General features: G+C 44.1%; 1 protein-coding gene across 1 annotated transcript in view; it reads left to right on the forward strand.

Moving 5' to 3' along the window:
• INTS4 (integrator complex subunit 4) overlaps positions 1-11611 on the forward strand; it is a gene marked incomplete at both ends in the record, with an annotated part of 40257 nt that extends 28646 nt beyond the window's left edge. The window contains 6 exons of the mRNA XM_082014229.1: positions 2213-2343; positions 3337-3396; positions 6650-6809; positions 7136-7279; positions 8910-9030; positions 11418-11611. Of these exons, the coding sequence (XP_081870355.1) occupies positions 2213-2343; positions 3337-3396; positions 6650-6809; positions 7136-7279; positions 8910-9030; positions 11418-11611 (810 nt within the window). The remainder of the gene's footprint in view (positions 1-2212; positions 2344-3336; positions 3397-6649; positions 6810-7135; positions 7280-8909; positions 9031-11417) is intronic.
• Positions 11612-13004: the final 1393 nt, after the last annotated feature.

The raw sequence follows: 13004 nt of genomic DNA on the forward strand, positions 1-13004 counted from the left end.
TAGTCTGTCCAAGTAAATCTTAGTTCCCCAAAGTGGAGTAATTTCTCTCATCCTCAAAAGATGAGTGGCGAGTGGGGGAGGTTCATGACAAGTGGAAAAAGGCGAACATCGCACCCCTCTTCTAGAAAAGCAAGAAAGGAAGATCCAGAAAACTGGGCTGCTCGGCCTCGCCTCATTCCTGGGGAAAGTTATGGACAAAGTCCTCTTAAAAGACATTTCTAAACAAGTGAAGGTCAACACGGTGATTGGGAACAGCCGAAATGCATTTCCCAAGGGCAAATTGTGCCTGACCAATGTCATTGCTCTCTGACAAGGGGACTGGTGCTGCGGACAAGGGGAGGGCAGTGGATGTCCTGTCCCTTGACTTTAGCAAAGCCTTTGATGCTTTGTCCCATCGTTTCCTTTTCACCAGGCTGGCAGGATTCTGGCTGAATAAGTGGGTGATAAGGTTTCTCCAAATTGAGGAGCCAGTTGATATGCTGGAGGGCATGGCTGCTGTTCAGGCTGCTCTGGACAGGCTGGGGAATTGGGATGACAGGAACCTCATGGTGTTCAGCGTGGAGATCCTGGTGGACAACATGTTGAACATGAGGCAGTAAAGGCGGCCAAGTGCATCATGGGCTGTCTTAGCAAGCATGTAGCCATCAGGTCTGGGGAGGTCATCCTTTGCCTCTGTTCAGCTCTGGGGACACCGTGTGTGGAGGGCTGTGTTGTGTTTTGGCCTCCCCAGTAGAAGAAATCTGCTGACAAACTGCAGCAAGTTCAGCAGAGGGTCACCAAGGTGGTCAGGGGCTGGAGCACATTCCCTGCAAGGAGAGGCTGAGAGAACTGGGCTTGTTCAGCCTGGAGAAGAGAAGGCTCTAGGGTGGATTTACTGCTGTCTGCCACTGCCTCATCGTAGGATACAGATGAGATGGATCCAGACTGCTCTGGAGAAGAGACAATGGACACAAGTTGGAACATGAGAAATTCTGATTAGATACAAGGCGGAGGGAAATCTACTGTAAGAGAGGTTAAAATACTGGAACGGGTTGCCCAGAGAGGTGGGGAGAATCTCTGTCCTTGGAAGTGTTCACAGCTTGATGTGGCCCGGAATAACTGGGTCTAATTAGACCTGCTCTGAGCAGAGGACCAGGCTAGATGTCCTCCAGAGGTCCCACCCAACCTGAGTCAATCTGATTCTGTGATGTATAAATGTGATCTGATCCTGGAAAAACTGAAACTAAGCACTGGGAAAAGGTAAAGGAGAAAGTAAGCTATTAAATAATCCGGAAACAAATCTAGGGTAAAAGCAAGTTCATGGATCTGCTGGGAAACTATGCTGACATTTTGAGTCTTCAGTTAATGAAGATGTAATAAGAGGCAGGTACTGCTGTGCATCAAAACCTTCTATGCTGTTGACAGCTGTCTCCAGCAATAGGAGAAGCAAAAGCCGATGAGCTTTTTGTATCTTCTCTAATTGAACTGTGTCTTGAGCGCCCTTCTCAGTAGCATGTGAATGCCCTGGGAAGTTTATTGTGAACACGGAACACTTCCCCTCAGTGCAAAGTGAGGAGATATTTCCTATTAAATGACTTGCAAGTTCTTGGTCTCTATACAGTCATACTGAACTCAACTGTTACTAATTTGAGCACTTCTCTTGTCTACTTAAGCTTATCTATTCGACAGATAAAGTATGATGACTAAAACTGCAATGTGCTGTCTAAGCCTTTAGTTGTGTATCTGAAATAACCCAGAATGATACTTATCTTGTGATAGTTCCCATCTCCAGCTGCAGTACACAAAGCATTGTTGAATGTGAAGTTGTTTCCAAGAGAATTTTGTCAAATACACCTCCAAAAATGTAAACCTGAGCAGGACCATTGAGGTTGCTCTGTTGTGCTGCTCACGTTTTGTGTTCCAGACTAGGCAGCGGGAGTCGGTGAGTGCTCTACCCCTAGAAATCTAAAATGCAATGTCAAAAAATAGACTGCCGATGGAGGGAGTGCTTGATTTCAGGCCAAGTTTCATGAATTGTTTCTTTAATATAGCCAAGATAACCTTTTAGGATTAGGTGCCACTTCACACTGTGAAAAATTTCACCAAAAGAATGAGGCTTATGGATTAATATATTCCTCAGTATGAGGAAAAATGCCAGAATCTTGTGATCATGCTTGTGCAAAAGTTTAACAGAGTCTGATGGTTTGCTACCCCTGCGGCGTCTGTCTGACAGATCTTGGAAGAAACTTATAAAATGGAGTTCATGTACAGCGGTGTGGAAAGTAGACAAGTGGTCATTATTCACCACATGAGACTGCAAGCGAAGGCGTTACAGCTTATAGTGACTGCGCGAACCACTAGAGGGTAAGGATGACCTGGTGAAAGGACCTTCGTAGGGTTAACTGTGAGCTTAGTTTCCTGAAGCTTTGTTTAAAAAAAAAAAAAAAAAAAAAAAAAAAAAAAAAAAAAAACCACCAGCAAGGATAAACTAGACACAGAAAACATCACGGCATGCCAATAACCATTTCTTAAACTACCAGCATGAAGAGCCTTCTTTTGCCTTTGGTGTAGCTGTAGAGTGGCACAATACTAAATTAAATGACAAAATTATTAGGAAGACATGTTTTAGGGGGTTGAGTTCTCTCGGCTATGAACATATAAATAGTTAAAAATGTTGTAGAGTGTGTCTTGATATTTGGGACCTATTTAAATGAGGAAATGTCATTTACCAAAGAATCCACTAATTGTGTTTGCTTCCTTAAGTATTAGTTGCTGAGTTTTTAGTATCAGAAATAATTGTCTTTTTGACTGATCTGCAGCTAATCTTCGCATGAATTAAACACAAAATGCTCATGTGTATGCACAGCTTAGGGAACACGAGAGGCTCTTTGTGGTCCGTTCTGGCTGCCAAGGTCAATGAAGTTACACATGGGTTTGGATGGTTGTAGAATTAGAACTATTAGAAATAATTGTTGGTGGAGTCAGAGCAAGGTGGTTAGTGTCCTAACTTGATTACTTTTGTTTCCAGTTTGTTGCCATCAATTTACTGTGTTGCCACATGTATTTTTCTCTTAACCTCCTGTTTTATAGGTGGAAAGTTAGTATTTTTCTAGCAGTGGCTTTCAGACCTTAATTAGTGCCTTATGCAGATGACTTTTTGTGGGAGGGGGATATGGATGTGGGGAGGAAGATAGCAATTTTTATTTCTCCTTTTGTGGGGAACACCTTTCTGGCCTTAACTTTGTAAGATCTTTTAGTTTTTAGGAACTTGAACTGGATTCCAAAACACCTAAATGTTTATAACCATAGAGCCAATTTTCTTCAAAACTAAAGCAAGGAATGTTATCTTCATTACAGAGTGGAACCCCTTTTTGGGATGTGTGAAAAATTCCTACAGGAAGTGGATTCCTTTCAGAGGTGAGAAACTCCATTGCTTCTTCACTTTGTTAGAAATTCCCCCCACCATTGTCATCAGGGAATATTCCATTTGTTTTGCATCTCTTGGCATCTCCCTTCCCCTGTTGCTGTCCCACGTCGGGGACTACTGTCGTGAGATAATGATAAAGCAAGAAGTAAACTCCATCCTAAATGTGCGATTAATGGAAGAGCTTTCCTGGGAGTACGACAAAAAAGGGAATTTCCCTTTTCTAAATTTCTAAATTGTAAATGAGAATGTGAACCGTCTACATGCTGAAGGTGGGAGTTACCTCACCCAGGTGTTGACGCTTCTTTGTAGACCACTGCTTACAAAGCACTCACTCAGCTCCCCTCTCACTGGAGAGATATTTCTTTCATCTTGCCCCCTAATCTAGATGTCTAAAGTAGGTCAGATTAGGGATGCCCAGGTTTTTTCTGTTGTCTCACAAGGGAATTGGATAGCTAGCCCAGAGACATGGGTATCCAGAGTTGGGTGAGCAGAATTCTGCCTCTAGTTCTGATTAAATTCTCATTTATTTGTGGTCCATATGCTTGGCAATTGTGGCTGGTTAAGGGATGAGAAAAGGGAGCCCAATCTACCCATTCCCTCATGTTTAGCTTATTTAGTAGCTAATGACTAGAACTACTCATTTCCTTTGTATGTGTTCTTCACATGAGTCTCAGGATCAGCAAAACACATCACTTTTTCTCAGAAATGTAACTCCTACAGGCAGTGATGAATTCCACAAAAGAGAATCTGGATGATGATAGATCTTGTCAGCGAGCTGTAAGGTCACCTATAAATGCTTGGACATGTGAAATCCCTGTGTCTAGGTTGTGCAGCCTGAGCATGCCAGAATTCAGTTGCATCCCATGACGGAGTAGTTGAAATTTGCTGTCTGTGGAGTGGCAGTCATAGGAACACAAGGATGTGTAGTCCTGCCTGGCCACCATGTACAAAGGAGAATGTGATTTTTTTTTTTTTTTTTTTCTCTCTCCACCCTTGCCAATCTGGTGGTAGAGGCTTCTGTAGAATAGAATCACAGAACCATTAAGGTTGGATAAGACCTTTAAGATCATCAAGTCCAACCATCAACCCAACACCACCATGCCCTCTAAACCATGTCCCGAAGTGCCACGTCTACATGTTTTTTGAAAAATGGTGACTCCACCACCTCCCTGGGCAGACCATTCCAATGCTTGACCACTCTTTCAATAAAGAAATTTTTCCTAATATCCAATATAAACCTCTGCTGGCACAACCTGAGGCTGTTTTGTCTCGTTCTATCACTGGTTACTTGGGAGAAGAGACCCAACACCCACCTCACCACAACCCCCTTTCAGGTAGTTGTAGAGAACGATGAGGTCTCCCCTCAGCCTTCTCTTCTCCAGACTGAACAACCCTGGTTCCCTTAGCTGCTCCTCATCAGACTTGTGCTCCAGACCCCTCACCAGCTTCGTTGCCCTTCTCTGGACAAGCTCCAGCACCTCAGTGCCCTTCTTGTAGTGAGGGGCCTGAAATTATGGATTATGAGCTCTTATAAAGCACCACCAGGGTCCTGAAAATAATCTCACTTCTAGGGCTGTAGGACCTGCAGCCATTTTGGGCATGCCTGATATTCCTATCCAGGCTTTATGGACTCAACTCTAGGTGAAGGTAGAGCATGACACTGGATTTGACAAGTGGGGAGGAGAGCCCGTTGTTCACAAGTCTGTTTGCCTACAGAAGTGCTGCATTTTTTTTCACCAAATTGCATGAGTAGTTATGAGGCTTACAAAACTGCTAAACACAACAAAAGTTGCTGATAAAAACAGATAAGCTACCAGTGACTCAGTCTTAACGAAGCGTCTTCTGCACACAGGGATGTAGAGTAGTAGCCCTTCTATATAAAGAACAAGAAAAAACAAATGCTGTTATTGTGAGAGGCTGTTGTCCCAAGCTATAGAGTGGATTCTATTCTCTGTTCTTGACCTTTAGCAGTAGCTTCCCCCCACCTCCCCCATTCCAATTTACTGTTAAAATTCCTCTCCTCGTATGTAATAAGTAATACTCTTATAAATATTGGTAGAGAAAAAGCCATTCTAGAAACTTTGCTGAGCAGAAGGTCAGACAACTTGCGTATTGGGGGTGTGGGTATGTTAGATCCTGTAATGAGTCAGCTCTCCAGTTAGAATCATCGAATCTTTGGGTTGGAAGGGACCTTTCAAGGCCATCTAGTCCAACCCCCCTGCCATGAGCAGGGACATCTTCAACTAGAGCAGGTTGCTCAGAGCCCCGTCCAACCTGACCTGGGATGTTCCCAGGGATGGGGCATCTCCCACCTCTCTGGGCAACCTGGGCCACTGGTTTACCACCCTCACTGTGAAAAATTTCTTCCTTCGATCTAGTCTAAATCTACCCTCTTTCATTTTAAAACCATCACCCCTTGTCCTGTCGCTACAGGCCCTGCTAAAAAGTCTGTCCCCATCTTTCCTATCAGCCCCTTTAAGCCCTGGCAGCTGCAGGAAGGTCTCCCCGGAGCCTTCTCTGCTCCAGGCTGAACAACCCCAGCTCTCCCAGCCTGTCCTCTCAGCAGAGCTGTTCCAGCCCTCGGAGCATTTTGGTGACCTCCTCTGGCCCTGCTCCAACAGGTCCCTGTCTCTCCTGTGCTGAGGGCTGTAGCCAGTTGAAAGTGCACAGCATGAAGAATTAGGCATATGCAGGTCTTCCCTGAGAAGTACCAATTCCAGAAGTTTGCCAGGCAACTTGCCAGTAGGAATAGTTCTTTCACCCAGCTGTCTGTCTTTGTTGAGACACCAAGATTGAATGCAGAGCACTGGAATTGCCTGTGGTCTCACTTAATTATCACTCCTACTATCTAAATAGCACTACAGCTGCATGTGCAATGAGCAGACGAATCCTTGCAGTTTCTGGTTCTCATTAATGTGGTGGTGTTCAGCACCTCAATGTCTGTAGCTCTTTTTTTGTGAATCTAGGTTCCTTTGCCTGCTAGGCTATGTGTTTATGAAGGACCGAAGAAGTAAGTCCTGCATAGCCCTTCATGTTGTCAGTTTGAGCACAAGGTATGGTCTCAACATAGCTATCCAAAATCATCTTTATCTTATCTATGAGATGTGCATCAGAAGAGGAATGTACACATCTAATTCTGTCATTATAACTAAATATAAGCATTAAGTAGCTTGGCTGAAAATAACAATACTGTTGAAAATGTTGGGAAAAAAGCATTTGATTTTTAATTTATTCTTAACACAGATGTTTCATCTCTGAGCTCCCACATATGCAAGGCAGTTTTGTAGATAAATTGCTGGACTTAATGCCCAGACTTGTGACATCCAAGCCTTCAGAAGTGGTCAAGATTCTTCAGACAACACTGCGACAAAGTACCTTCCTCCACCTTCCTCTTCCAGAGCAGGTCAGTTTAACACAGAGAATTAAAATGCACTATCCTTGCAGGCTGTCTTAGCATCCAACTAGTTTCTAATATACCATGAAGCTTGTAGGATTTGGGTTCCTGGTCAGTCCCAAGTGTTATTTCTTCAAAAGCTTTCTTCTTCTTACCTAGCATCCTCAGGACTACTGCTAAAAATACAGAAGACTTAGTAATTCCTGGCAGTATCTAAAAGGATCCAAAGTTGATGCGCCGTTTCTCCATCAAGAACAGTAATGACTGTCTTTTTCTTCTTCTTTCTTCCTCTGCCTCTCCCACCTTATTTTTGCCAACCGCTTTGCCCCTAATAGCTCCACAGAGCTACTGCAAATATCATTGAGCCTACCGGTGAGTCTGATAATCCTCTGAGGTTTACATCGGGGTTGGTAGTGGCACTGGATGTCGATGCAACTCTGGAACACGTGCAGGATCCCCAAGGAACCGTTAAAGTGCAGGTAAGCTGTTGCTTGACATAAATGCAAACAGGAGCGTGTCTTGGGGGCAGTTTGTTTAAGGATGTCAATACTTCTAAATTGCAAATAATTGTGCACTTTATTAGTAACAGTGTTGGATTTCTGTATTTTAGCCACATGTTTAGAAACTGGCTTGTATATAGTGTGTTGAGTTGACTTGTGTACAGTTGCTGAGAGTTTGCTTTGAGCACTTTGATGCCATTCTGTGCTCCACACACACTACTCTGTGCTTTCATAGAATGGTTTGGGCTGGAAGGGACCTTTCAAGGCCATCTGGTCCAACCCCCCTGCCATGAGCAGGGTCATCTTCAACTAGAGCAGGTTGCTCAGAGCCCCGTCCAACCTGACATGGGATGTTCCCAGGGATGGGGCATCTACCACCTCTCTGGGCAACCTGGGCCAGGGTTTCACCACCCTCATTGTGAAAAATTTCTTCCTTAGATCTAGTCTGAATCGGCCCTCTTTTTGTTTAAAACTGTTACCCCTTGTCCTATCACAATAGGCCCTGCTAAAAAGTCTGTCCCCATCTTTCTTATCAGACCCCTTTAAGCACTGGCAGGCTCCAAGAAGGTCTCCCCGGAGCCTTCTCTGCTCCAGGCTGAGCCCCCCCAGCTCTCCCAGCCTGTCCTCCCAGCAGAGCTGTTCCAGCCCTCGGAGCATTGCTGGGGCCTCCTCTGGCCCCACTCCAGCAGGTCCATGTCTCTCCTGTGCCGAGGGCTCCGGAGCTGGACGCAGCACTGCAGGGGGGTCTCCCCAGAGCGGGGCAGAGGGGCAGAATCCCCTCCCTCGCCCTGCTGGCCACGCGGCTTTGGGGGCAGCCCAGGACACAGTTGACTTCTGGGCTGTGAGTGCAGATTGCTGGCTCATGTCCAGCTTTTCACCCACCAGGACCCCCAAGTCCTTCTCCATGGGGCTGCTCTCCATCCCTTCACCCTCAGCCTGTGCTGATACTGGGGGTTGCTCTGACCCAGGTGCAGGACTCTGCCCTTGGCCTTGTTGAATCTCATGAGGTTCACCTGGGCCTATGCCTCAAGCTTGTCCAGCTCCCTCTGGATGGCATCCCGTCTCTCAGGCGTGTCAACTGCACCATTCAGCTTGGTGTGGTTTTCATATATATGTGGTTTTCACATGGTCTGGGCACGTTACTGACATGAGCACAAGTAAGTGCTGGTGAACTTCCAGCTTGTGTAGTGGGAGAAGGAGGAGCAAAATAAGCTGTTCTATGTGGTACAGAAATACACAAGCTTTTGGCTCTCTCTGTTTACAACTTGTCTTTCTTCCCACTGCTGAATCACTAGTTTCAAATGCAGCTGAGGAGGTAGGTGTGGTATGATGCCAAGTAAAAGATGCAAATTCACTGTGTAACAAAGAGATTAAAACCTTTTTACAATGCAGAGGAAGAAGCTGATGTCAGTGCACATTTTTCCCCTCTGCTGTTTTCTCCCAGCGTGTGGCTGTTAAATCTGGGGCTACTGGACTCCTGTCTCCAAGCTAAAGCACACATCTCTGCCTTCCCAACTCAAACAGAAAACACTAAATAATGCACGCTGTGCAAATCCCCAGTCCAGTTGTCATTCAGTTGTTTCCTTTTTTGTTTGTTTGTTTCTTATAGGTATTATATCCAGATGGACAAGCACAGCTAATCCATCCTAAACCAGCTGACTTTCGAAATCCTGGTCCTGGAAGGCACAGGCTGATAACTCAGGTTTACCTCTCACACACAGCCTGGACAGGTAATGCTAATGATACAAGTTCACGTGATGGTGTTGCTGCATTTTTCTAAGATAAGAATGTGTCTTGCTTGATCTCGGTCTCCTGCACGTAAGACATACAAGCCCACAGTCTTCTTGGGGGCTTCGAGGATCCTGGAGTCTACGGCTGTTGTTGGTGCTGCCCTTAGTGTTGCTCAGATTTCTGCCTTTGAGGAGTTGCATCCCCCTGGCTCACAGGGCTGCTGTCATGGGAGAGAAGGTGCTGGGGGCTGCGCACGCAGTCTTCCGGCACTGGGAGCCCTTACGCAGGAGCACGTCTTCGAGGTGAGGTTACCCATTCCTGTGCAGAGCAAGATCAGTTGTAGGAGTCAGGTCTGCAGCCTTATTCAAAGGCAGGGTGTCATGGTGAGCTGACTCATTGTAATTCATTGTTTTAGATCTGACAGGTAGTTGAGCAGGGCAGAGAACCTTTGGAACTGTGTGTACTCAACAGTATAATTTCACTGCTGATTAAACTTTCACCCTTTTAATGCCCTAAAAAACACCCTTTAGGTCTGGTGAAATGTGTGACTCCAACATTCCTGTTCGGCCCCAGTTGGCATTCACACTTCCCCCTGAAAGTGCTTCAGTAATTGGCTGGTGGACTTCAAACAACAAAAGCAGGGAGTATTTGTTTGCAGCTCCCTTTGTCCTTTTTTCTTTTAATCCCTTCACGTTTATTCAAATGTGGCTTTTTTTTTTATGAGTACTTTATTTTCTGAGCAGTTTATTAATAGGTTTTGGTGATTTATTTATTTTTTTCTTTTAACCAACAGAGTTGTTTAGTGCCGTGTTCTTTCATGTACTCGTATTTATAATGTACTTCCATGGTGTACTCATTTATCCTGCTATCTTTGTTTTGTTTTGGAGAAGGAAAAACGGTATTGTTTTTATGACTGGAGGTATCTGGATTTAAAGGTTGATCCTGTCTCAGAGGGAGCTGAATCAAGTCCTTATTTCTACTTCTGCAGCGTTCACTGGAAGGGCATTTTAAGTATGGCCCTAAGGGATTTTGTTCTGGTGTCTCCCCATACCATTATTTTAACTATTCACTTTGACATTTGGCACTTGGGTATATAAAACGTGGGGAGGACACCAAGCTGGGAGGGCTTCAGAGGACAGGGTGAGAATTCAAACTGGAGAAATTGCCTTAATTCAAGACATTGAAACTTAACTGAATGCCAATAAAAAGTGTGTGCTTAAGAAGGAGAATGCCCCAATACAAAGCACAGATTGACTGACAGGTGTATAGCAGAAGCAACAGGGGTGACTGCAAGCTACAAATAAGAGCTGACAGTATGGTGAACAGGTGAGTCTCGGGGAGGTCTTAGCTGAACTGTGGGGTAACTGTGGAACAAGGTTATTTCTTGTGCTCTCTCTGGTGCTGATGATGTCTCAGCTGGAGTACCACTGCATCGCTTCTTAAAATTCTGTGGGTTTCAGTAGGTTTGATTTAGGTTTCAGTAGTGTAGTCCTGTCGTGTGTTAACCCGCTGTACAGTTAAGCCCCGCACACTGCCTGGTGGTCGCTCGCTCCTCGCCACAGCGCGATGGGGCAGAGAATCAGAAGAGTAAAAGTGCAAAAACTTGTGGTTGTTGCGCTCTTCAGCAATCGCTAAAACATCCCTGTGTATCAACACCATTTTGGTCACAAATCCAAAGCATAGCACTATGCGAGCTACTATGAAGAAAAATTAACTTTATGCCAGCCAAAACCAGTACAAGTACACACAGAAAACCTAAAGGAATTACATCTTTCAGTCTAGAAAGGAAGATTTTGATGGGCATATAGTACGACTCTGAGCAGCATGCTGGACTACGTGGACTGAAAGCCCATTTTTGTTACAACCACTGGGAAAAGAACAAATTGAAATCATCTTATGGACAGTATTAGGAATATCTGTCTAGCCACTGAGATGTTTAAGGAGGGGAAAAGGCTGTCTTGCAGTGTAAAAACCTCCAACAGAGGAGAATCTTCAAGTAGCCTCCTGTGCTGTGAGTCTTACCAGACATCATCTAGATTTACTTGATCCTGCCATAAATAATAAAATCATAAAAGACCATAGAACTAGCAGGTCTTGCTAGCTATATTTTTATTTGGTTGGAATAACCAAATAACTTTGTTAGTCGTGATACTCTTTTTTTTTAAGCTATGACAAAGGGGAGGGTGTTTGAAATGGTGCTTAGTTCTGCTGTGCTGAATGTAAGGACAAAGTTGTATTTTCAAACACCACATCAGATTCTGGTTAGCCCAGAATGGCTCTGTGCTTTACCCAGCATACACAAGATAAAATTTCATTCGGTGTTGGTTGTTCCCTGTGTGATGATGGTCATGTTTGCATTGTTCTGTTTGTTTTTTTTCCTCTGCAGAGCCGTGTCAGATTGAAGTGCGGTTGCTGCTGGCTTACAATTCCAACAGGAGCAAAGCATCTGCTAAAATTCCTAAATCTACCTGGAGCGAGAGCTTGGAGGCTCTCCCACAATCTGAAAATGGCATAGAGGGGACCATACCCTTCAGCAAACCTGTCAAAGTTTATATAATGCCCAAACCTGCCAGACGGTGAAGTCTATTGCTAAAAGAAATAGATTTATGGCATTGTTGGGTTACATGAAAACAATATGCTGTGTTCCGAGACAGCGAACCAAACCAAAACAGTTTTATACTTGTGTAAAATAAGTCAACCATAGAAATAAAGAAGAACAATCGGTCTCCTCTGTTAAGAAGCAGATAGACCAATACAGGAATTATTCAGCTGGTTAAGAATAGTTTCAAGAAAATGCAGGTGTTTCTATACTGAGTCAACAAAATCAAGACAGTTCTCAGTCAGCATTCCAGTAGTAATTTCATTGGGCTGTTATCTTCAGTTTTTACGTATCAGAAGTTTCTCTTCAAGGCCTCTAGGTTTTCTGCTGTGTATTTACTATGTAAATGCTTAGGCATGTAAATCAATGTTTATTTTTACAGTAGTCTGAAGTTAAGGAATTTGAGTTTATTTGGGGGGGGGGTTGTGTGTTTTTTTAATGTCTAAAACTTGCATTTGTGTGTTGGTACCTAAATTCTTAGTTAAAAAACATAAAATTCTAAAGTGCTATTGTTCTTCTGTAGGAACTGCACCTCAAAGTGGAATTGCCAGTTGCTGTAGGCTAAATCCTGAGCTGTTCTACAGCCTGTACAGCTGTGCTGAAGCTAGCACAGTTTTGGGGAGGGCACAGGTCGTTCACATTGTGGTGTGAGGGGAGGAGGAACCTGTTGGTGCAAGCAGCATAACTTCAGTTAGCAGGTCGTGGAGTTTGAGTTACAGCAACAAAACAGTATGTTACTACTTTTGTTTGTTAACATAAAATGGAGTCAAACATACTCCTCTCTGAATTGGAATCTAACTCTCCTGTTGCACATTTGTATGTCATTAGGAACAACGCGATTAAATACCATGGGTTGGAAAATTACTAACCCCATCCCACTAAGTTTTACAGAATCTCTTTCTCTGCAGTGATCTTGGCCTAAACCAATCTTACTGAGATGAGAAAATCTGTTTAGTTTTTCAATTCAGCAGCAGTTTTGGCAGTCAGAGTCTTTCTGATCAGCTGAAAGTAGCCAAACACGCTCTCAAGCGGGCAGCAGTCAGGCAGCTTGTCAGTGTTTGCCGAAGCAGGTGAGCTGGGAGTACGGAGGGACAGGAACTTACTAAAAACGTGATCCTTCTGGCATTCCTGTGGGAAAGTGTGACTGCGTCGCTCCTGTGTGCAAGGCTTCAGCAGGCTGAGGAACCTGCTGTGATTTGTAGGAATTTTTCAGTCAGATCTTCTAGGAGCACTTAATGTGTGAAACTTCATAGTGCAGCAGCCAAATGTTACCTGTGCTCATAAATCGTTAAAAAAAAGGTGTATTTTTAGCAAGTAAACAAAGCAGTGAAGAAATACTTTCCAGTTGTACAGAGATTAGTGTACATAATAACC

The sequence above is a fragment of the Phaethon aethereus genome (genome assembly GCF_964289735.1).
Source record: "Phaethon aethereus genome assembly, chromosome: 1".
NCBI lineage: Eukaryota > Metazoa > Chordata > Aves > Phaethontiformes > Phaethontidae > Phaethon > Phaethon aethereus.